This window comes from Bos grunniens, chromosome 9, assembly GCF_055505025.1.
Source record: "Bos grunniens cultivar Pamir isolate PY7600 chromosome 9, Bosgru_T2T1.0, whole genome shotgun sequence".
NCBI classification, from domain to species: domain Eukaryota; kingdom Metazoa; phylum Chordata; class Mammalia; order Artiodactyla; family Bovidae; genus Bos; species Bos grunniens.
Genome location: NC_141173.1, coordinates 13387982 through 13412515, shown reverse-complemented (window position 1 = coordinate 13412515; position 24534 = coordinate 13387982). Strand labels below are relative to the sequence as shown.

Sequence of the window (24534 nt, the reverse complement as noted above, 5' to 3'; positions counted from 1 at the left end):
GTGGCCGCTGACCCCCTCCCTCTCCCGGAACCCACAGTGTAAGTGAGAGAGCGTGTTCCTGTTGCAGAAACCACAGCCACCGCCCCAGAGCCTCTGGTTCTGTAGCTCTGGGTCGCCTGCTGCCTGGCAGGGAGGAGATTACATAATCATCTCTGCTGTAATTAAATATGAACTCCACAGCATGGATCCAGAGGAAAACATATTAAGTGATTTTTAACCCGTCTTCCAGGGTGGTTCTGCTCCCCAGAGATATGGAGGACAAAAGAGAAGCATTCCTTTACTGATGAAGCAAACCCGAGTTATTGAAAAGAAGATTAAACGCCGAACAACTTATACATTATGAGTTAGCTTCAAGTAAGGTGCTCAAGGGCTTCCCTTGTGGATCAGCTAGTAAAACATCTGCCTGCAATGTGTGAGACCTGGGTTCGATCTCTGGGTTGGGAAGATCTCCTGGAGAAGGGAAAGGCTGCCCACCCCAGTGTTCTGGCCTGGAAAATTCCATGGACTAAGTCCATGGGGTTGCAAAGAGTCGGACACGACTGAGCGACTTTCACTTTTCAATGTGCTCAAACACTGATGGACTCCATTACACCACTTTCTAAAATAAGTATTTCTAGTTATTGCTCTAGACAGCATTAAAAGTGATCCCCCAAGTACTAAACCTTGACATTCTGAATAAATGTGTTTTTCAGAACAGCCACATACACCTGGCCGCAGAAGGTGAGTGCAGTGCAGGCTTTCTGCTCCATCCTGAATGATCAATGGTGTTTCACCAACTAGTTCATGACTCTAGGCCATTCCGGGAGCAGCACTGCCTTGCTGACATCTGTGTAGCCTTGCTTGTTGTTGTTGCTGTGTAGTTGCTAAGTCGTGTCTGACTCTTTGCGACCCCCATGGACTATAGCCTGCCAGGCTCCTCTGTCTATGGGATTCTCCAGGCAAGGATACCGGAGTGGGTTGCTATTTCCTTCTCCAGGGGATCTTCCTGACCCAGGGATCGAACCTGGGTCTCCTGCATTAGCAGGCAGGTTCTTTACCACTGAACCACTAGTGAAGCCCCTGTGGCCTTGCTGGCATGGTTAATGAATGCAAACGAAGCACGGACCATTGACTGAAAATAGATATTTTTCTGTTTGGGAGTGGGGAACCCATGACCAAATCCAAGACTGTGCAGTAAGTTCTAGCTTCGTGTTTAAAAACAAAACCAAAGGGTAGCTCTTGCAAGTGAGGCCACAGAGAGCCTGGTTCCCGACCTAGCACCCCTGCAGGGAGGGCCGTGCTCCTGGGGCACTGACATTTACCTGAATGAGGTTGGCAGCTGGGTTCCGTCTTTTCTCAAAATGTTTCTGGCGGTGCTGTTCTTGTACTTTTAATGCAAAACCTGAGCCAAGAATGCCCTGTGACAAAATACAGAAATAGTGCTTAAAAAAAATTCCCCCCAAAGCATCATTAAATAATACAAATACTAAAAGAAAAAAACAACCCTTTAAGAAGAGTCTGAGAAAATACAAACAGTATGCAACCTGTCCATAATCTCGTTACTCATTAGACAAACATGATTTCCTCTATTATTATGCCACTGGCCAATGGCAAGTTGTTGAACAAGAAACAGGATGATGTCTGTCCTTCAGAAAATCACCAGGTGCTGCCCTCCAGTCTCCTAGGGTATAGGAGGAGGCCCCACAATTCCAAATAAAAAAATGCTTTTGCATGGCCTTCTCTGTGGCGTTTCTTTGCACCTAAGTTAGAGAAAACAGGCCTATCCAGTGACAGATGAGGGGGATTTAAAATCTGGAGGTGTTACTGCCTCGTGGATGCGGACCTGGGAGCTATTTTAGCATGCTGATGGCAACTACTCCAGTTTATACTTTCCGTTCATGAATGGGTGGGGGAATGATCTTATTAAATTTTAAGATCTGTTCATGATGCTATAATTCTACACCTACCAAAGGAAAGCAAGTGGGGAAGGACAGTTGTTTAGATGAGACACATAGACACTCAGGCTTGGAGATGTTTCCTTTTTGCCTATTTGTCCAGTACAGATGAGAGCACGGGTCAATGCAAAGCACATACTTATCCTCCCGATTCTTTATTTTTTAAAGTTAATTAATTCACTCATCAATTAGTTTTTCTTTGTGCTGGGTCTTCATTACTGTGAGGGCTTTCTCTAGCTGTGGCAAGTGGCGGTGACTATCTACTTGCTGTTCTTGGTCTTCTCATTGCAGTGGTTTCTCTTGTGGTGGAGCCTGGGCTCCAGGCACGTGGGCTCGAGCCCAGGCTCGGTAGTGGTGGTGCACGGGCTTAGTTGCTCCTTGGCACGTGGGATCTTCCTGGATCAGGGATTGAACCCGTGTCTCCTGCATTGGCAGGCAGATTCTTTACCACCAAGCCACCAGGGAAGCCCCTCTCCTGGGTCTTAATCCTCAGAGTCTTAACACTCGGAGCAAGCCTTGCTTTCTCGGTTTTGGCTCACCCATTAGGTCTGGGGGCTGGTAAAACTAGCCTGATCCTTCTGTGTTTATACTGGCTTTTTGGCTGGTTTGCCTTTTTCTGCATATCGTCTTCATCTGCCAAAATCCTGCTCTCTTGATACGTCCCCTATTTTCAGTTTGCTTTGGTCTAAATTTGTGGAATCAAGATGCTTCACGTCAGCCTCAGGTTGAGGTTGGCTTCAGAGTTCACTCAGTTCAGTCTCTGGGCTTTGTCTCTTAGTCTCCACTTTATTGGTGTGGGAAGCAGAGCCCCTCAGCTTTCGAGTCTGGGATTGTACTTGCTAGCTATAAATTATTAGCTTTTTATTAAACTTCAAGGAATCTAACCCTTAGGTTACAGCCGGGTATCTTACGAACTGTAAGTCAGTTCCTTGCCATAGGTAAGGGACGGCTGTTTTTCTTTTCTTTATGTGTTTGAAGTCACTCACAGATAGTAAGGGCTGTCTGAGGAGGTGGTATGTCTCATCCTTGCGACGTTTTAGGTCTCAGTGGATGACAACTTGATGAGGATATTTTTGGGCTCTAGATAACCTTTACTCTTCCTCCTTATCTTGAGGTGGTTTAGTCACTAAGTCATGTCCGACTCTGGTGACCCCGTGGGCTGTATAGTCTGCCAGGCTCCTTTGTCCATGGGATTTTCCAGGCAAGAATACTGGAGAATTCTCCTTGAGATTCCACAATTCTGAGTACCTCTGTGATGATAACCAGATAATACATAACGCAGTTATGTTTAAATACAGTTATACAATGATACTATTGCCGTTAATGAGCAGTGATGGACTCCCTCATCAATCAGGATGTGCAACTGCACTGTGAAATTAGAAACGACGTCACAGGGTCTGTTTTCCATCGCTCTTTCTCAGCGACTGTCTCGTCCTGTCTGAGGTTTTCATCTCACGCAGGTTGTGACTGAACAAACTAAGCTTTATGAAAACCTGGTTTGTAGGATTTTATTCGTGGATTTTAACATCTCCCTGCATTTAGAGGTTATAAAAATGGCCTTCTGTTTCCAAATCCAAATCAACTCTTAGTTATTCACAACTCCAAAATTACCTTCTGCTCCTTAAGACCATTTAGGAAAGATTTATTTATTTTCCTTTTAATGTCATTTTTCATGAAGCTTAAACATGTAAGAGACTGAAACAGCAGAATTTATAGCATATATTTATATTATGTATTTATATTACATGCATAGATGTGTATAATCCGCTCATAGGAAGCATAATTTAGTTTTTGTAGAAATTGAATTAACAGCAATGGCTACTATTTTTGAGCATTCATTATGTAAATATGAGGTTCAGAGTTAAATCCCTTTTGGAAAATGAAGACAGGCCCTGCATAACACAAACTGAACACCTGCCAAACAAGCTAAAATGTGGTGGAAATCATGCTGGCATTGCTTAGAAACACACACTAGTAGATGGCGACCGTGGGCTGCAGGGCTCTTGAGCCAGACTGTACATTACAGCAGTCATGACACCAGCTCTGCTCATTGTCTGGTTACGGCTCCTGTCCAGTCCTTCTCCATCTCCCTCAGCCGTCAGTTCATATACAGAAACGCAGGTCTGTTAAAAATAAAGCCTGCTGTGTAAAATATAGCTAACGTGCCATCCCGTCAAATATTGAGACCGACAGAGACACATTCTCAGAAATTGAGTTTTGTCTTAATTCATTACCTTCCCTGGTGGCTCAGAGGTTAAAGTGTCTGCCTGCAATGCGGGACACCAGGGTTCGATCCCCGGGTAGGGAAGATTCCCCTGGAGAAGGAAATGGCAACCCACTCCAGTATTCTTGCCTGGAGAATCCCATGGACGGAGGAGCCTGGTGGGCTACAGTCCACGGGATCCCAACGAGTCGGACACGACTGAACGACTTCACTTTCACTTTCTAAGGTGAGATAAACTTTCAGGTTTTAAGTTTTAGAAGTTCTCCATAAACATCAGATAGAAATAAGACATCTTGGCAAATATTCAAAATATTTATCCCTTTTCTTCCAGGTTAAAAGAGCTGATTTGTACCCTGTACTTGGCAAACAGGTTAAAGATATTCTCAGCAAGAGGGAAGCGAGGGTCCGCAGGTGGAGACAGTCCCTCTAAGGCAGTGGTGACTTATGCTACTCATGCTTCTCAGCCAAGAATACAGGAGAATTCTCCTTATCTTGAGGCCCTGGGATGGGGCCTCAGGGAAACAGACCCCAGCCGAGGTGGTGGCCCACATGCCTGTGTGATGTGCAGGAGAATGCCTCTGTGGTGTACAGGAGAATCCTACTTCTAGGGAAAGACAGGGAAGGCTCTTCTCTTCTTGGCCCTTTCTTTCCTGGGTGGAAGGCAGGCCCAGCATCCATTCTGACTTTCTTAGCAAAGTGCCCCTGTGTTCCCCTAATTTCAATCTGACACCACTGCGGCCGGCAGGTGCACTGGACATACTGGTGTTTCCAGCCACCTTTTTATTTTTTTTTATTAAAGGTAAACATGAACCATCTTTCATTCATTCAGTAAGAACCCTGCACCTACCGTGAGACTGCAGTGAAACTCTCCATGGTAAAGTCTACTCTGCTTGGCCCTGTGAGGGGATGCTACGGGTGAGTGAGATTTTGATTTCCAACACGAATTGATTTAATTTACATATAAAATCTTAATCACTTTATTGGGAAAGCTTCTCAAGAATGACTAATTAGTCTCTGACCCTTAACCTAACAGCAATACAACTGACTCTGCCATGATGGTCCAGGGTTTCACGATGGAGGCGAGCAACCTGCTGGGTGGGATGCAGGCAGTGCCTGAAGATGGCTGACCTTCATGCGAACTGGCCCAGGTCTTTACACCTTTGAACACTTGTCTCTGCTCTCTGCTTACAGGCTCTCTTTTCCATCCTTTGCTATTATCTCTTCCTGGTTCTGCAGCCTACTTCCACATTGCTGTTTAGAATCCTCGAAGAAGTGTGAAACTACAGAACTCACCTTATCAGACTTCCCTCTAAATTAAGCGAAGGTAATGAAAGACCTCGATCTCTCCTGGGGAGACGGCGGACACTGTTGCCCTGCAAGGGAATCGCCCTGACGTGGCCTCCGCCATGTCTGTGATTCTTTGAGGGATCACATGGGCTGTTATACGTGTGGCCTCAGGATGAGTATTAAACCCAACAGTGGCAGGTCTTTGGCGCCATTATTTTGGGTAAAAAAGCACAAGACTGCATTTTGCTGTTTCTAAGGTGTTTTCCTGTAGGGAATCTGGCTGTCACGTGGGTGTCTGTTCTACATGGCTGAGGTCGCCGGATTCATGTGACTCTGGATGGACAGAAGCTTTCTGTCCTCTTTTCCACTTTGTCTCAGCAGGAAACACACACATATTGTAAAAGTTTTCTTCATGACAAGCACTTGACTTATGTTATATCATTGGTCTTCAAAAACTTTCTTTGGGTGCAATAACTCTTCATACATGACGTTAATAAATGTACTCAGGGTCTGTTACGGGCTGACTTGTGTCCAAAATTTACAGGTTGGAGTCCTAATCCCCAGGACCTCAGTGTACGACCTTATTTGGAGAAAAGGTCTTTACCCAGGTGATCAAGTTACAGTGAGCTCATAGGGCGGGCCCTAGCCCAGTGTGGCTGGTGTCCTTTTTAGAGGAAACTTGGACATGGACAGAGGGAGACACAGGGAGTAGCCATGAGGATACGGTGTCCATGAGGCCTGGATGCATCCCTCCTTTGGGGCCCTCGGAAAGAACCAGCCCTGCCAGCTCCTTGGTTTTCAACTTTCACCTCTAGAACCATGAGAAAGAAAGTGAAGTTGCTCAGTCGTGTCCGACTCTTTGTGACCCCATAGACTATAGCCTACCAGGCCCCTCCATCCATGGGACTTTCCAGGCAAGATTACTGGAGGGGGTTGCCATTTCCTTTTCCAGGGGATCTTCCTGACCCAGGGATCGAACTTGGGTCTCCCACACTGTAGGCAGATGCTTTACCATCTGAACCATCAGGAAAATTCCAGAACCAAGAGACAACTGAACTATGTTAGGTCAAGCCAGATAGTCTGTGACACCTTGTTACAGCAGTCCTAGCAAACCAACACAATCACACTTGGGGAGCATGGGACTGAACCCGAATTCAAAGTGAGATCTGGTACCTGAGCTCATGCATGGTCCCTGGGGACCCTTCTCTGACTTTAGGTGGTCTGGGATGCAACCAGCCAGTCAGCCTGGAGCTGAGCACTGGCCATGGGAAGGACAAGGGGTTCGGGCAGAGGTGGAGCCCCAGGAACCTCAGCCTGTGGTGCTGAAGGCCCCACCCCCTTGGCTCCTTGGAGGGGTGCCCTGGGGTCTCTGTGAGCCTGCCTGTGTCTCGAGCAAGATGGAGGCTCTGGTTTCTTAAGCAGCACGGCGGCCATGGCTCTAACAAGCCTACTTCTGGGCTCCTTTCCCCCACGAGGGGTGGAGTGAGTGAAAGAGAGAGCTTGGGGATGGTGGCAAATTGTAATAAATATTTTCACAAACTGCCTTTGAAGACACAAGAGGATAAAACAACCAGAAAGACAGGCTTCATCCACTCAGGGGAAAATAATCAGAAGCTTAAGAGAAGATAAGTGTGCTCTTCATTCTGATATGATACAGAAACTGGTGGTTAACAAAAATCAATGATGACACAAACAATAAATCATCTGACACTTTAAAGACCCTTTAAATCCATGTGCTTCTCACTCAAGTGGATCCGAAGAGGTAAATACTCCACGTGGGCACATGAATCTCTTCAGTAGCTCACACCTCACACACTTAACTGGAGCCATCAGTTTAAGAGGAGGACAGCTTTAATTCTTTACACCTATTTTCAATGTATTAGGAGCATGTTGACTGATGCCACCTGAATTATTATTTGATCCTAAAGCCCCAGCTGGTAGAAAACTTTTGGGTTAAATGTCTCCAAGGGAAGACCATTTTTTAAATTATCCAACTAGCTATATGTAGAAAAGTCAACATTATATCAGAAAAATGATACCAGTAAATATAGCTATGTTCCAGGGCATATTGTTTAAAGGAAGCTCATGCTAGTAAACCTCTACAATCCAACTGGAAGTGTTTAATTTTTGCAAAGATACTCACAGCAGGAAGTGCAAAGAAAGAAATGCCCAGGAGTGCGAAGCCTGCTGACAGCAGCCTTCCCAGCCACGTCAGGGGGGTTTTGTCTCCATAACCGATCGTGGTCAATGTTATCTAAAAACAAATAAACAGGACGTGCAGCTTAAGTACTTGAGAGGGAAGTCAGGACTCACGAACAGTTTCCACTAAATCATTATTCAAGCAGTCTGGCTGGTGCATTTTATTACTGTGCTTTAATTTTCCATGACACATAACAGAACTCTTTGCTTAAGGAAGGGAGTAACCTACATACTTGTTCCTCCCTTATAATACGATTTTCCATCTTTCCTAAGTGCATTCAAAGAAAGGCTAGATTAGTAAGTGGATAACCATCAGTGATATAGGAATGATCACACCATGGCTTTCAGTTCAGTTCAGTTCAGTCGCTCAGTCGTGTCCGACTCTTTGCCATCCCATGAATTGCAGCACGCCAGGCCTCCCTGTCCATCACCAATTCCCGGAGTTCACTCAGACTCAAGTTCATGGAGTCGGTAATGCCATCCAGCCATCTCATCCTCTGTCGTCCCCTTCTCCTCCTGGCCCCAATCCCTCCCAGCATCAGAGTCTTTTCCAATGAGTCAACTCTTCACATGAGGTGGCCAAAGTACTGGAGTTTCAGCTTTAGCATCAGCCCTTCCAAAGAACACCCAAGACTGATCTGCTTTAGAATGGACTGGTTGGATCTCCTCGAAGTCCAAGGGACTCTCAAGAGTCTTCTCCAACACCACAGTTGAAAAGCATCAATTCTTCGGCTTTAGGACTGGATCAGTACACAAAACAATAATTTGTGTTAATTAAGTCTATCCACTCATTTCCCTGGAGGGCATTTCCTGAAGGCCTGGTGTGTGTAGGGTGCGTGCTTTGATTTGTAGTGGAACAAAAATGAGAGGTGCATGGCTCCTGTCCTAAGATATTTAGGGCATAAGAAGGGAAGTATGTCACACACAAATCATTAAAACACAAAATAGGGCAAGACAGGTATTATGCTGAAAGCACAAATAATCTGCTGCTCAAATTCAAAGAGATTAGTACTAGCTTGGGCGAGTTGCAGAAGCTTTGTTGGGAAGATATCATCATACCCAGGCTTTGAAGGAGGGGTACTATTTTGAGAGACAGAGATGATAGAGTAATCCAGGGAGGGGATACAGATGAACAGCTGCACAGCAGTGGGATAAACAGGGTGGGTTTTGGAATGTGTACTTAGCTGCACTGGAGCTAGCTAATGCTAGACCAGGGAGTGTCTGAGAAATGATCCCTGGGTCTTGTCTCCCTGATGATAAACTGCTCCAGGGGCTGCTTGTGTGCTTTAGAACAGAGTTCTGGCTGTGCTCCAGGACAGACGAGGCAAGCCTGACCTGGTAGAATGATGGGGTGATTGAATCAGAACAGTCGAAGTGGGATGGTACAAGGTGGAGAGTAAAGAGACAAGCTGAAGAAGAGCAATAGTAGCATATCCACAGATCATCCAGAAGGAAGGTGACGACCAAACCAACAGGATTGGAACACTTCAAGTGGAAGGTGTGGCCCCATAAATAGAAAGACGACAAGAAGGAAAGGGTTCGGGAGCAAAGATGAAGAGTGACTTTCAATGACGGCTTTTCAAATATCAGTATGTGGCTGATCTAGACATTCTGTGTGTGTGTGTGTGTGTGTGTGTGTGTGTGTGTGTGTGAGCTCAGTCATGCCTGACTCTTTGCAATCCCATGGACTGTAGCCCACCAGACTCCTCTGTCCATGGAATTTTCCAGGCAAGAATACTGGAGTGGGTTGCCCTGCTCTCCTCCAGGGGATCTTCCCGATTCAGGGATAGAGCTCTTATCTCTAAAGTCTCCTGCATTGGCTGGTGGGTTCCTTACCACTAGTGCTACCTGGGGAAGCCATATTAGCAAGGAATTAAGAAGGAGAGCCTGCGTCTTAAGACTTGAGGTTGGCTTGAGATGTGGATTTTGGAATCAGGTGCTGAGTGACTGTGGAAGCTCTGTGAAGCCATGAGGTAGCAGAGTGTGAAGAAGGGGTGCAGGACACCTCCTCAGGAAACCCACACAATTAAGGGGCAGAAGGAAAAGGAAAGCCAGAGGAGTATATTGTTTCAAAAGTAGGAGGACTAGGAACGGGTTATGTAAATGGAAACTCAATGGAGAAGACAGCTTCACAGAAGACCAGGTGAGCCCTGGTGTCACAGGCTCATGGAAAACAAGGAGAATGAGGACTGAGAAGAGAGGTAGACACAGGGACAGGGTCGCCAGCGGTTTCTAACAGCAGCCGTCTTGGTCATGTCACCTTCCCCAGCTTTCAGAGGAGGGAAACCTGTTGAGAGGCAGAAATGGTAATGGAAGGGACACTTTGTGCTGTAAACCCTCCAAAAGCATCCCGCTCAGCTGACCACCCTTCCTAAACTCTCTTCTTGCCTTACTTTCATGGTTTTCCCTTTACTTCTTTATTGTTGCTGTTGCTCAGGCGTGTCCAACTCCTTGCAATTCTGTGGACTGCAGCATGCCAGGGTTCCCTGTCCTTCACGATTTCCCAGAATTTGCTCAAACTCGTCCTTAAGTGGGGGAAGCCATCCAACCATCTCATCCTCTGTCATTCCCTTTTCCTCTTGCCCTTGTTTTTTCCCAGCATCAGGGTCTTTTCCAATGAGTCAGCTCTTCGCATCAGATGGCCAAAGTAAAGGAGCTTCAGTCCTTCCAATGAATATCCAGGATTGATTTCCTGCAGGATTGACTAGTTTGATCTCCTTGCAGTTCAAGGGGCTCTCAAAAGTCTTCTTCAGCACCACAGTTCTAAAGCATCAGTTCTTTGGCTTTCAGCTTTTTTTATGGTCCAAATTTCACATCCATACATGACTACTGAAAAAACATAGCTTTGACTATATAGACCTTTGTTGGCAAGTGATGTCTCTGCTTTTTCATATGCTGTTTGTCATAGCTTTACATCTTTGGCAGCTTCTTTTATGTGGCTCATCCTACACCAGTCAACCTTCGAATATTAGATTCTTAAGGTTTGCTTCTGGGTCTTTTTCTCTTTTTTGAAAAATTCTGTTCTTTCATTTTTCCTTTCTCTTCTATCTCCTCTTTTCTCTCTTTTGCCAGGTGATCTGAAACGTTCTCAAGACTTAAATGCCATTTTTATGAGGAACACACTGAGTTTCTGCCTCCAGGTCAGACCACTCTTCTGAGCTCTGGATCCACATATCTGCAACTGATACTTCTCTTTGGATGCTGCCCAGTCATTTAAACTTAATATATTTAAGACAGAACTTTTATTACCCCCAGCCTGCTGTGCCAATTACATCCCTTCCCAATCAAGAACACTGCTGTCAGGAAATCCTTGAGGGCCCAGGTTCAATCCCTGGTTAGGGAACTAACATCTCACAAACCTCGTGTATGGGCTGCTCAATTGGAGGCCTCGAGGAACCCTTGCTGCTCCTCCCCCACAGGTCCCTCTCTGAATCCCTCAGCAGGTTACGATGCTTCGATATTCCCAGTCCACTCCCTCCTCTCTGTCCTCGTGGGCGCCATGGTAGATCAGGCTCTGTAGCAGCCTCTTTTTTACTATACTTTCCCCAGATTTTATTAAGGGATGGTTGACGTGCATCACTGTTCAACACACATAGCTTGGTGGTTTGATTTACATTTGCTGTGAAATGATGACCACAGCAGGGTTAGTGAACATCCATCATTCTGCAGAGATACTCTACAAGGGTTACACTTTTCTTTTTGTGATGAGAACTCTTAGGATTTACTCTTTGCTTTTCTGCATGTCACATAGCAGTCTCACCTACAGTCACTCACCTTGTGGCACTGACATCCCTGGTGTTGGTTTATCTTCTAATTGGAAGCTGGTACCTTTTAACCACCTTCCTCCACTCCACCTCCCAAACCTGCTGTAACCATGAATCTCATCTCTTTCTGTTTTTTAAAATTTCTTAATTTTTAATCGAAGGATAATTGCTTTACAGAAGTTTGCTGTTTTCTGTCAAACCTCAACATGAATCAGTCATAGGATACATATATTCCCTCCCTTTTGAACCTCCCTCCCATCTCTCCTGCCCCATCCCACCCCGCTAGGTTGATACAGAACCCCTGTTTGAGTTTCCTGAGCCATACAGCAAATTTCCGTTGGCTATCTACTTTACATATGGTAGTGCACGTTTCCATGTTACTCTTTCTGTACATCTCACCCTCTCCTCCCCTCTCCTCACGTGCATAGGTCTATTCTCTATGTCTGTTTCTCCACTGCTGCCCTGTAAATAAATTATTCAGGACCAATTTTCTAGATTCCATATATATGCATTAGAATATGATATTTATCTTTCTCTTTCTGACTCACTTCACTCTGTATAATAGGTTCTAGGTTCATCCACCTCATTAGAGCTCTCAAATGTGTTCCTTTTTATGGCTGAGTAACATTCCATTGTGTATATGTATCATAATTTCTTTATTCATTCATCTGTCGATGGACATCTAGGTTGCTTCCATGTTCTAACTATTGTAAATAGTGCTGCAATGAACAATGGGATAAATGTGTCTCTTTCAATTTTGGTTTCCTCAGGGTATATGCCTAGGAGTGGGATTGCTGGGTCACATGGTGGTTTTATTCATAGTTTTTAAAGGAATATCCATACTGTCTTCCATAGTGGCTGTATCAATTTAAATACCCACCAACAGTGCAAGAGCATTCCTTTTTCTCCACACCCTCTCTAGCATTTATTGTTTGTAGACTTTTTGATGATGGCCATTCTGACTGGTGTGAGGTGATATCTCATTGTAGTTTTCATTTGCATTTCTCTAATAATGACCGTTGTTGAGCATCTTTTCATGTGCTTGTTAGCCATCCTTATGTCTTCTTTGGAAAAATGTGTGTTTAGGTCTTTTCCCACTTTTTAATTGGGTTGTCTGCTTTTCTGGTATTGAGTTGTATAAGCTGCTTGTATATTTTGGAAATTAATCCTTTGTCAGTTGTTTCATTTGCTATCATTTTCTCCCATTATGAGGGCTGTCTTTTCACCTTGCTTATAGCTTCCTTTGCTATGTGAAAGCTTTTTGGTTTAATCAGGTCCCACTTGTTTACTTTTGTTTTTATTTCTATTACTCTAGGAGGTAGGTTATAGAGGATCTTGCTTTGATTTATGTCATCAAGTATTCTGTCTATGTTTTCCTCTAAGAGTTTTATAGTTTGTGGTCTTACATTTAGGTCTTTAATCCATTTTGAGTTTATCTTTGTGTGTGGTATTAGGAAATGTTCTAATTTCATTCTTTTACATGTATCTGTCCAGTTTTCCCAGCACCATTTATTGAAGAGGCTGTATTTGCCTCATTGTATATTCTTGCCTCCTTTGTCAAAAATAAGGTACCCATAGGTACATGGGTTTCTTCCTGGGCTTTCTATCTGGTTCCATTGGTCTGTATTTCTGTTTTTGTGCCCGTACGATACTGTCTTGCTGACTGTAGCTTTGTAGTATAATCTGAAGTCAGGAAGCTTGATTCCTCCAGCTCCATTCTTCTTTCTCAAGACTGCTTTGGCTATTGGAGGTATTTTGTGTTTCCATATGAATTGGGAAATATTTTGTTCTAGTTCTGTGAAAAATGCCATTGGTAATTTAACAGGGAGCATGTTGAATCTGTAGATTGCATTTGGTAGTATAGTCATCTTCACAATATTGATTCTTCCTACCCAGGAACATGGAATATCTCTCCTCCTGTTTATGTCATCTTTGATTTCTTTCATTAGTGTCTTATAATTTTCTGTGTACAGTTCTTTTGTCTCCTTAGGAAAGTTTATTCCTAGATACTTAATTCTTTTTGTTGCAATGGTGAATGGGATTGATTCCTTAATTTCTCTTTATGATTTTTTACTGTTAGTATATATAGAAGTGCAAGTGATTTCTGTGTATTGATTTTGTATCCTGCAACTTTGCTAAATTCACTGATTAGCTCTAGTAATTTTCTGATATTATCTTTAGGGATTTCTATGTACAGTATCATGTCATCTGCAAACAGCGAGAGCTTTACTTCCTCTTTTCTGATCTGGATTCCTTTTATTTCTTTTTCTTCTCTGACTGCTGTAGCTAGGACTTCCAGAACTATGTTGAATAATAATGATGAAAGTGGATACCCTTGTCTTGTTCCTGGTCTTAGGAATTCTTTCAGTTTTTCACCACTGAGAATAATGTTTGCTGTAGGCTTATCATATAGGGCCTACGTTGAGGTAGGCTCCTTCTATGCCCATTTTTATTTGTTTTTAAATACATATAAGTGAGATCATACAGTATCTGTCCCTGTCTGACTTGTTGGGCTTAGAGGTCAAGGTCCATCCACGTGGCTGCAGTTGGCAGAGTTTCTTCGCTTTCCATGCTGAGTAGCAGGCCCCTCATGTGTACACCACCCCCTCCTGCTGATCCATTGTCATGACCCTGAGGTTGTTTCCACGTCCTGGCTCTTGAAGATCATGAGCCGTCATCTCTCAATTGCCTTTTCTGCTTTTGTTCCTGTTTCTCTTGTTTCCTTCTCCACACACCTGCACAGGCTATTTTCTTACTCCTCTCTAAAAGTCCTGCAATGGCTGTTCACCAAATTCAGAATAAATTCTAAGCTCCGAGCTGTGGAGCACGTGACCCTGTCTCCGTGGCACCCCCACACCGCCCTGGGTTTCCCTCTGCTCACTGCACTTTGACCACAGTGTCCTTTCTCTCCTTGAATGGGCAAGGCCATCCTTCCGCAGAGCCCTTGCACAGCCTCTCCCCGCAGCCATTCCCCCTTGCCAGGGCTCCTTCTCATTTTGCAGATCTTGTCCTAAGCTGGCTGTCCTCGGAGAGGCCCCCTGCCCACTGTCCACGGCAGGGCCTCCGGTTTCTCTCTGGCCTGCTCATTTCCTCTTGGTTCCCATCATGAGGGGTGGTCTACTCTGCTTTCCCTCGGGCCGCATTTCCTCAACTGGAAGGAAGGACTGTTTCTTTACTCTGTTTTCTAGCATGAAGTTTGCCGCAAAGTAACAGGACCTCAGTAAGTGTTTAGTAAACAAATAAAGAACACTTTCAAGAACATTGGTAACAAACAGAGTGAGAAACTGGGGTGAGAACTCCTGGGAATCTCTGACGTGAGGTGGGGATTTCTAGGACGGATCTGTGCCTGTCTGCAGAGAGGCCAAGTCTGCAGAGGGGAAGTGGGGGCTTTATGGTGGGGGATACCCAAGACAGGGGCTCCCCTGGTGGCTCAGACGGTAAAGAATTCGCCTGCCAATGCAGGAGACTCGGGTTCGATCCCTGGGTGGGGCAAATCCCCTGGAGAAGGAAATGGCAACCCACTCCACTATTGTGCCTGGGAAAGCCCATGGACAGAGGAACCCGGCAGATGAAAGTTCACGGGGTTGCATGACTCAGTGACTAAGCAGCAACAGCAAGCCAAGGGGAAGGGCACATGGTGGCGGGCTAGCCTTGGTCGCGTGGATGAATGTATCCTCCACAGGTTGGAGACTGTGTGGACACAACGTGAAGAGGGAGCTGGGCTGGAAAAGCTCATGGTGGCTTCATCACCTGCAGTGAAGGACAAGGAGGATCACCTGCAGGGAGAGAAAGGCCTGGAATGGGGAGGGCTTGTTTGGGCTGTGAGGGTGTGAGAAAGAACGTGTTGTGCAAAACAGCAGCCGAGCGAACCAGATGCCCCTGGCAGTCTTGGAAGGGATTCTGATTGCAGATAAAACACTCCTGGCTACATCTCATGACAGGTTCATAACCTTAAATATGCAGGAAGGAGTTTAATCTACCACACCTTTTCTGCAAAACAGCTTAATCCTTTCCAGTAGTTTATTAACAATAATAAACGGAAGGAGAAATTTCATGGTCTGGTCACAGCAATAATGTTGCATTTCTTTGTCTGCTTTCCATTCCAGTCACACATTTGAGTTGTTTTCCTGGGCCTGGGGCTCTGAGTGGGTTTTAATCTGCTGCTTCCAGACACAGCAAAGTGACCACGTACTAAGTCCAGTTAAGAGTGCCGCGCCCTCCTTTTGAACTCAGGGCTGCCCCTCTAATGGCACTGGTGAGGAGGTGTCATGAACCCTGAGAGTCATACCTGGGCTGCCTGGGGTGGAGGATAGTGAGACCCTCCTACCTTCTCCTTGTGCCACCAGGGCCAGGCCAGGAGGAGCTGGAGTGGCCCACAGCCCAGTCTGGAGCAGCCACTTCCTCTGCTGGACCTCACAGTCGCTGGGGTGTTGCTTGCTTGAGGGCTGAGGGGCCTTTTGTTGAAGGTGAGGCTGGGGAAGGATCTAGCACCAGGATGCCAGGGAGCGGGGGCGAGGGTTCCTGTTTTGTGCCTGTGGGCAGATCATTTTGCTTCCTATGGCTGCAAAGGGGGAAACTGGGCCTCCTGCTGTTATCAGGGGGCATCACACTGACCCCCCTGCTTGACCTGGCTGCTCCCTTTCTAAGGCAACCTCTGGTTGTGCTGTGCTTAGTTGCTCAGTCATGTCTGACTCGTTGCAACTCCATGGACTTTAGCCCACCAGGCTCCTCTGTCCAGGGGGATTCTCCAGGCAAGAATACTGGAGTGGGTTGCCACGCCCTCCTCCAGGGGATCTTCCTAACCCTGGGATTGAACCCAGGTCTCCTGCACTGCAGGCAGATTATTTACCGTCTGAGCCACCAGGGAAGCTTGCATTCCATCAAACCATCCTGGAAGAGGGCTGCAGGAAAGTGAAAGTGTTAACCTCTCAGTCATGTCCAATTCTTTGTGACTCCATGGACTGTAGCCCAGCAGGCTCCTCCATCCATGGGATTTCCCGGGCAAGAATACTGGAGTGGATGACATTTCCTTCTCTAGGGGATCTTCCCGACCCAGGGATCAAGTCTTAGGTCTCCGGCATTGCAGGCGGATTCTTTACCTTCTGAGGCACTAGTCTGCAGGAAGGCTGCTGATTTTTCTGGGCTTTCAGGTCAAGCTGTCTTTGAGGTACCCCAGTGCAGCTACCTTATGTTTCTTCCCTTTCCCCAGTAACTGGAAGGCCCTGGGAAGCTTTCTCAGTTGATCCTTTGCACATGAACTGAGTAGCCTTTCTGGGTCTCTGCTCCCACACTTGTGCTCAGCAATGCACCCACTTCTGTGTTCCAGAAGCCACGTGCAGCTCCAGGGACTGAGCTGCAGTAACTGGTCTAATTTGGATGTAAAGCTAGAGTAAGGTGGGCTCACAGAGAGCCCCAAAGACACCCTCTTCCCTGGGAGCTCCTGGAAGGAATTACCTGCTTATAGTTGGCATGTGTGACCCTAAGGAGTTGGCAAAAATCAGGCCTGGAGGAAACCCACTGTATTGAGTGTCATTCCATTTTCTGACTCCTTCCAGAGCCCCTAGGATCTATGCTCTTAACATCTGCTGGTTAGTGAAATTTTGAAAATTTATGTATTTATATACATATTTACTTATTACTGATTCATACTCATTGACTTTTGACTAGGAAAGGTTATAAAGTTTTGAATTCAAACATTTAAAAGATACACTTATAAAAAGTTCCAATATCTCTTTTGGACTCGTTTCGACCCCATGGACTGTAGCCCGCCAGCCTCCTCTGTCCGTGGAATTCTCTAGGCCAGAATACTGGATCGGGTCACCATTCCCTTTTCCTGGGGATCTTTTTGACCCAGGGATCAAACCTAGGTCTCCTGCTTTGCAGGCAGATTCTTTACCATCTCAGTCACCAGGGAAGTCCCTAAACAATTAAAAAACACATTTTTTTAATGTTCCAATATCTCTTGCAGTGTTGTTTTAGCAAAATAATACTTTAATTGGTTGTCACACTTCATGACTAGAGGTGGAAGCCGGCAGACCAGCCTGACGGGAAGGGTTGGGACAAGAAGGACAGGCCTGCTTCCCCTGTGGCCTCACCAGTGGGCTTGGTGGTGCCTGTGGCTCGTGCTGTCCTTCCGGGTGGGCATTTACTGGAAGGGGCTGCAGCATGTGGGAGCAGCTCAGAGGAAGTTTTGCCCTCAACTGCAGTCATGCAGGTAAGGAGAGATTTTCTGAAAGTCTTTGGGTTGCAAATATTGGCAGAAAGGAGTAATTATGGTAGCAAAGTCGGAGGTCTGCTCGGGGCCTCTTAGTGGGTTCAACAATCAAGTGTTTTCTCCCTCAGGAATCATACTGCACAACAAATGTAAACTCGGGTCCAAGCTTTCCTCAGTATTTTTCTTTAATGGGAGACAGGTGCTGTGTTCAAGTTATAATTTAGACATAGATTAGGCTACAGTTAATTGTTTTCAATAGCACAATTAATTAGAGACCAGGAGATATAAACCTACCTTCTTTTCTTCAAGCAACAAATCAACAAATATTTACTGGTCTGGTTTGCAGAACACAGGTATGAATAGCTGTTTATAGCTAATGCATTTATGTGAGCAAATTAAAAATAGACTATTCGTAGATTTCCACAGTACAGTATAATTTCCCCCTAAAGGGGGTCTCTTTAAAATTATTTTTATTTTCTTTCATCTTTTTTTCTTCCAGTTTTATTGAGAAATAATTGACACACAGCTTTGCAGAAGTTTAAGGTGCACAGTACAATGCCCTGACTTGAACACATCATGAAATAATTAACACTATAAGTTCAGCGAACACCCATCATCTTATATAGATACAGCATTAAAGAAATGGATATATAAATATACATATATGTGTATATATATATAGTTTTTAAAACACTTAGGATTTACTCTGTTAGCAACTTTCATATATAATGCACAGCAGAGCTCATTATACTTATTGCATGGTACATCATGTCCATGGCACTTATAGCTGGAAGTTTGTGCCTTTTGACCATCCTCATTCAATTCCTCCACCTTCCACTCCCTGCCTCTGGTAAACACACATCTGGTCTCTTTTTCTATGAGTTTATTTGTTTGTTTTGAGCCATAATTGACCTAAAGCCCTTTGTTAGTGCCTGTTACACAACACAGTGATTTGGTATTTCTATAGCATTTTGAAACCATCACCAAGGTAAGTCTAGCTACGATATCACATACAAAGACACTGCACAGATATTGGCTATATTTCCCACACTGTACCCTTTATACCTGGGACTCACTTATTTGTACCTTTCAGTCTCCCTCACCTATTTCTTCCCTCTCCCTCCTGCTCTGCCCTCTGGCAACCACCTGTTTGTTTTCTGTATCTGTAACTCTGTTTCTGTTTGGCTATGTTTGTATATTTGTTTTGTATTGTAGATTCCACATGTAAGTGAAATCATATGGTATTTGTCTTTCTCTTTCTGGCTTATTTTGCTAAGTATGATAACCTCTAGGTCCATCCATGTTGCTGCAAATGACATCATTTCATTCTTTTTTATGGCTGAGTAATATTCCACTGTATATATACACATATCTTCTTTATCCATTCATCTGTTGATGGGTGCTTAGGTTGCTTCTATGTCTTGGCTATGGTAAACAGCGCTGCTAGTGTAAATCTTGGCTATTGTAAATAGAATATGAGGTGCATATATTTTCTACAGCTAGTACTTTTATTTTCTTTAGGGTAGAACTGCAGAATCATGTGGTAGTTCTAGTCTTATTTTTTTTTGAGGAATAGCTGTACTGGTTTCCACGCTGCTGCTGCTGCTAAGTCGCTTCAGTCATGTCCGACTCTGTGCAACCCCACAGATGGCAGCCCACCAGGCTCCCCCATCCCTGTGATTCTCCAGGCAAGAACACTGGAGTGGGTTGCCTTTTCCTTCTCCAATGCATAAAAGTGAAAAGTGAAAGTGAAGTCGCTCAGTCGTGTCTGACCCTCAGTGACCTCATGGACTGCAGCCTACCAGGCTCCTCTGTCCATGGGATTTTACAGGCAAGAGTATTGGAGTGGGGTACCATCACCTTCTCCGACTGGTTTCCATAGTGGGTGCACAACTTACATTCCCTCCAGCAATTCCTAAGGGGGTCCTTTAAGGGGGAAGATTCCTGTCAACAGTTGTCAACAATCTCCTTCTCCCTCCCTGCTCTTTCCTCCTCTCTGCTCTGTTTCTCTTCTTTCTAGTCTCTTTTCTTCCCTGTTCTCTTCTCTTAGCCCAAGTAATCTCTTGGGCTACTTCCTGAGCATACAATTTCAGATAGTAGGTAGTCATAGAATCTATGAAGTTAATTTTGACATTTGGTCATCTTGAACTAGTAGGTCAGAAAGATTTTCAATCTTTACACATTGGAAACTCCATGGTGGTGGCATCATGAAACTCAAGTTCTGCTGTGGCAAGGGCTCATGGCATTAGCACTCCCTACTGTTCTCCCAGGCTTGTGGTCAGATAAGCAACAAGAGTGGCAGTCACAGCTATCTAGTATTGGATAAAGTGAACCCACACGTCCTAGTTTCATTTGAAACACAGAGCAACTTTGTGTTTGGGTACTATTATTTTCTCAGTTTTACAGCAATATTAAACAATTGCTTAATATCACATCTCTACTAACACTAACGATGGGGTTGGAACCTTGGTCTCCTGACTATAATACTGTTTTTTTTTTTTTTAATACAGCATGTGCTCAATACTATTAGAATAACACTTAACAAAAGTGTCCAGAGTTGCACATGTGCCAATTTTAAGAACAGATGTCTTAGGAAAGAGTTCTCCAGGGATTCATGCCCAATATACCCCATAAACGCCCCAAAGGTAGGAATGGGGCTTGGAGAGGTTAATAACCGCTAGACTGTATGGAAAATATTGCCAGGGGTGTATGTCTCAGTTTTCACTTGGTTGTTAATAATCCTGAATAGTTGGAAGTAAAGCTTCTGATTCCATCAGGCCTCACATTGGTAGTAAGAAACACTTCTATTTATTGTACCAGCAGACTTACTGAGTCAGAAACCAATAGCTTCTAAGAGGTGGCAGAGAACACTATGTCCTGGTAAACCCCCTGGAAGGCGGGGGGGAAATTGATTCTCAGAAAGGTGACCAGTGTCATCAAGGACAAGGGTATCCTTGCTCTTTCCACAAATCGGCACCATTTCCTATTCTTAGATTTTGTAGGGGGATGAACTCATGGCATACATATGGGCTGCATAACCTGTTGAGTGTGCATTATATACAGAACCTCCCATATTGTTGCTTGGGAAAAGTGTGAGGTTTTTAAGAGCAAATTCTAGGACTAACTGGCCAACGCCAAATCATCTACATGTCTGAAGGAATCATGTCAAGCACAGGTCTCAGGTGGAGGCTATATAAACCTCAAGAGTAGGTTTATACCATCTGCTGCTGTTGGATCTTTAAAGAAAACCCATAACACCATCTTCAACACAGTAAGAGTGGTAAATAAAAAAAGGACAAGTTGGCCTTCAAGGATAGGGTCATTACCAGGAAAAACTACTTTAGGAGGATGGTATCTTAAGTTATTTCAGAATAAATCTAAATCAAATCAAAAGGAGGGAAGATAATAACAGGGAAGAAGGAGCTCATAATAAAAAATAACTCCAGGAAAACCTGTTCTTTGATTATCAGAATAAACCTGAAGTAACTGAAAAGAAAGATAATAATAATAGGAAGTGACATTAAGCAGAGCTCCACCGAACAATCAGAAGACCTCTCCTCTTATAGCTGCCTGGCCTCATCAACGTCGGTCATCAACACCTCTTTGGTTGCTCCTTCAGAGTCCAGAACATTGTTCAATGAAACTCTGATTCCCAAAACCCTTCTGCCCTGAAGCTGTAGGTCTGTCAGGAAGGACATTGGTCTCTGCTCCTTTGCTGTAGAGGTTCCCCATATCCATTCATGCAGCCCCCATCTGCGGTTGGGTAGCTGCCAGGGGCTTAACACCAGCCCTTTCTATGGACTATGGGCTGAGTATTGTCATCTATTATGGGAATAGTTTCCAGGGACCAAGGTTCTCTAAATTGTTATTGCTTTGAGCAGTGCTGATCGCACTACGCATTCCTCCTAAAGTTGGTTTGGGGAAAGTATCTTCTTCTTAGAGAAGTTTTGCATATAATATTTAGAATTCACTGAATACTATATCCATAGACTATAAACTGCATTTTAAACTATATATAACTACTTCAGGCTTTTTTTTTAAAAAATAAATGGGGATTTCCTTTTTTTTCACCAAAGCCCAGCACTAAGAAACTCATCAAATCAGGATTCTTTCATTTCCTTCATTTCCCTATATTCCGGATGTTTCTTTAGTTAGCAAGGTGTGCATTACATGCAACGTGGACAGTTCTAACTAGAAAGATTTCATTGAGGTCTTCATTAATATATAATAAAATGTAGAGTATTCCATGGGCTTCCCTGGTAGCTCAGCTGGTAAAGAATCTGCCTGCAATGCAGGAGACCCTGGTTTGATTTCTGGGTCAGGAAGATCCCCTGGAAAAGAAATAGGCTATGGCCTCCAGTATTCTTGGGCTTCCCCAGTGGCTCAGCTGGTAAAGAATCCGCCTGCAGTGTGGGAGACCTGGGTTCAACCCCTGGGTTGGGAAGACTACCTGGAGGAGGGCATGGTAACCCATTATGGTATTCTTGGGCTTCCCTGGTGGCTCAGCTGGTAAAGAATTCACCTGCAGGGCAGGAGACCTGGGTTTGATCCCTGGGTTGGGAAGATCCCCTGGAGGAGGGCATGGTAACCCATTATAGTATTCTTGCTTGGAGAATCCCCACGGACAGAGGAGCCTAGTGGGCTACAGTTTATGGGGTTGCAAAGAGTTGGACACAACTGAGTGACTAAGCACAGTGGAGTATTCTATATTTGTTTTACTTTATATTGGAGACCTAGTATATGTTCTACTTATAAGGACAGAACTAGTAAGTTCTCTTGTTTGCTTTTTATGGCTTCAGAGAATTTCATTAATGAGTTAGCTAATATCAACAAACCCACTATGGACCAACAAGGCATTTTTTTATTCCTGGAAGCTCAATATCTTAGAAAATTTTTGCTTCTGTAGTCAAGACTAGATTTTTTTTTTAGAAAGAGATATAATTAGGCCATTCAAAGATTCTGCTAAGTACAGATTCAGTTCAGTTCAGTCTCTCAGTCATGTCCGACTCTTTGAGACCCCATGAATCGTAGTATGCCAGGCCTCCCTGTCCATCATCAACTCCCAGAGTTTACCCAAACTCATGTCCATTGAGTCAGTGATGCCATCCAGCCATCTCATCCTCTGCCGTCCCCTTCTCCTGCCCTCAATCCCTCCCAGCATCAGAGTCAGTGAAGCGGAAGTCACTCCGTCGTGTCGAACCCTGCGACCCCATACAGTCCATGGAATTCTCCAGGCCAGAATACTGGAGTGGGTAGCCTTTCCCTTCTCCAGGGATCCCTTGGTTGATCCCGACCCAGGGATCGAACCTAGGTCTCCCGCTTTGCAGTCAGATTCTTTATCAACTGAGCCACAAGGGGAGCCCAAGAATACTGGTGTGGGTAGCCTATCCTTTCTCCAGCGAATCTTCTCTACCCAGGAATCGAACCAGGGTCTCCTGCATTGCAGGCAGATTCTTTACCAGCTGAGCTACCAGGGAAGCCCTAAGTACAGGTTAAACTTCAGTAGAATAGCACTGCTGCCCTGAAATCAATGAATAGATGCTGCTTTTCCCTGGAAGGCACAGAGATGACCTTTGGAAACCTGCTACGTGGGAAACAAGCTGGTGACTAAGTACATTGAGAGTTTCCCACACACGCTCAATACACAATGCAGTAGGAAGGAGATTAGTAGGAAGGGGATAAGTAGGAAGGAGAGTAGTAGGAAGGAGAAAGGAAGATGATGGAAGGAAGGCTAGAGAGGTGCCAGGTGGATGCACCAGCAGCTGCACCTCCGTACAGAAGGGTGCCTAAGGGTCTCAGTCATTCAGCCACATTAGTAGCTTCACAGCGATGCAAAAACTAAAATTCAAATCGCTGTCTTCTCCTTGCTGGCTAGAAAAACCTCCTTTTTGCTCAGTTTACTCAGTTCATCCCCACTATGAGTCATACATTTTCATTCGTTCTCAGCACATAAAAAGTATTTTAGGCATGTCAGATGACAGCTCTCTTTTGGGTTTTCCACTTTCCTTCTTTCAAAGTGGTCATTATTGCTTGTGGGGGACGGCAAGGAGTTGGAAATCAAATTATGAAGCCAACAGGATGCTTTGTTATCAGTGGCACAATCTTGTACACATTTAGCTCTGACAATCTAAGGAAAAAGAATCTTAATCTTCAAACGACTATGCTTCTGATTCTTATTCATTTTATTGCTGCTATGCTGTACCAGGTTCTGCTTACTTCAAGCCCTGATGAGTTATCCTCGTCTTTGATGACAGTTCTAGTTCTCACTGACGAGCTTCTGACAAATAGCGGAATAGTGCAGCAGTGACCTCCACAAAGCAAACTGGCAAACAAACTTACTAATGCTTCAATCACAGTTTAAGAAGATGATGCATTTTTATTTTGGCAACAATCTAACACTCAAGAAATATTACAAATGATTTATAGGAGAACAAATTTACTGGACCAAAGAGACTTCAGACAACTCTAACTGCTGTTGTATTTTCACCATTTTGGAAGATATTAAGGAATAAAATAAAAAGAAATGTAGTTTACACATTGTATAAGGCATTCCTTTATCCTAAAACATTCTTATTAGGGTACACAATTCAATGACTGTTTAATAAATTCTTTACAATAGAAAGACAATCTTTGTTTCAGTGGAAAACTATGTGTTGTTTGGAGTACGTTCTTCTAGGTTATCGATTTCTGATTTTATGGGGCAGGCTCTGCACCTTTCATGGCCTTTGAGCTATTTTATGATAGTGTAAGTTGCAGCAGGAATGCAAAATAATTCTTGTCTATAGATATGTAAATAAATACTGTCTGGTGGGGGTTCCTCTGACTTCCTGCTTTCACTGTGGAAGCAGCCAGGTTTGCCTCTGTTTGCACATTCAGTACTCCTAATCTGTATACACTTCTGTTCTTGGGATA

The 24534-nt window shown here is 44.4% G+C and overlaps 1 protein-coding gene across 2 annotated transcripts in view; it reads right to left on the bottom strand.

Moving 5' to 3' along the window:
• KCNQ5 (potassium voltage-gated channel subfamily Q member 5) overlaps positions 1 to 24534 on the bottom strand; it is a 626605-nt gene that overhangs the window by 107919 nt on the left and 494152 nt on the right. For both annotated transcript variants that reach the window (XM_086316787.1, XM_086316788.1), the window contains exons 6-7: positions 7589 to 7699; positions 1302 to 1397 (exon numbers count right to left, since the gene is read on the bottom strand). In XM_086316787.1, the coding sequence (XP_086172913.1) occupies positions 1302 to 1397; positions 7589 to 7699 (207 nt within the window). The remainder of the gene's footprint in view (positions 1 to 1301; positions 1398 to 7588; positions 7700 to 24534) is intronic.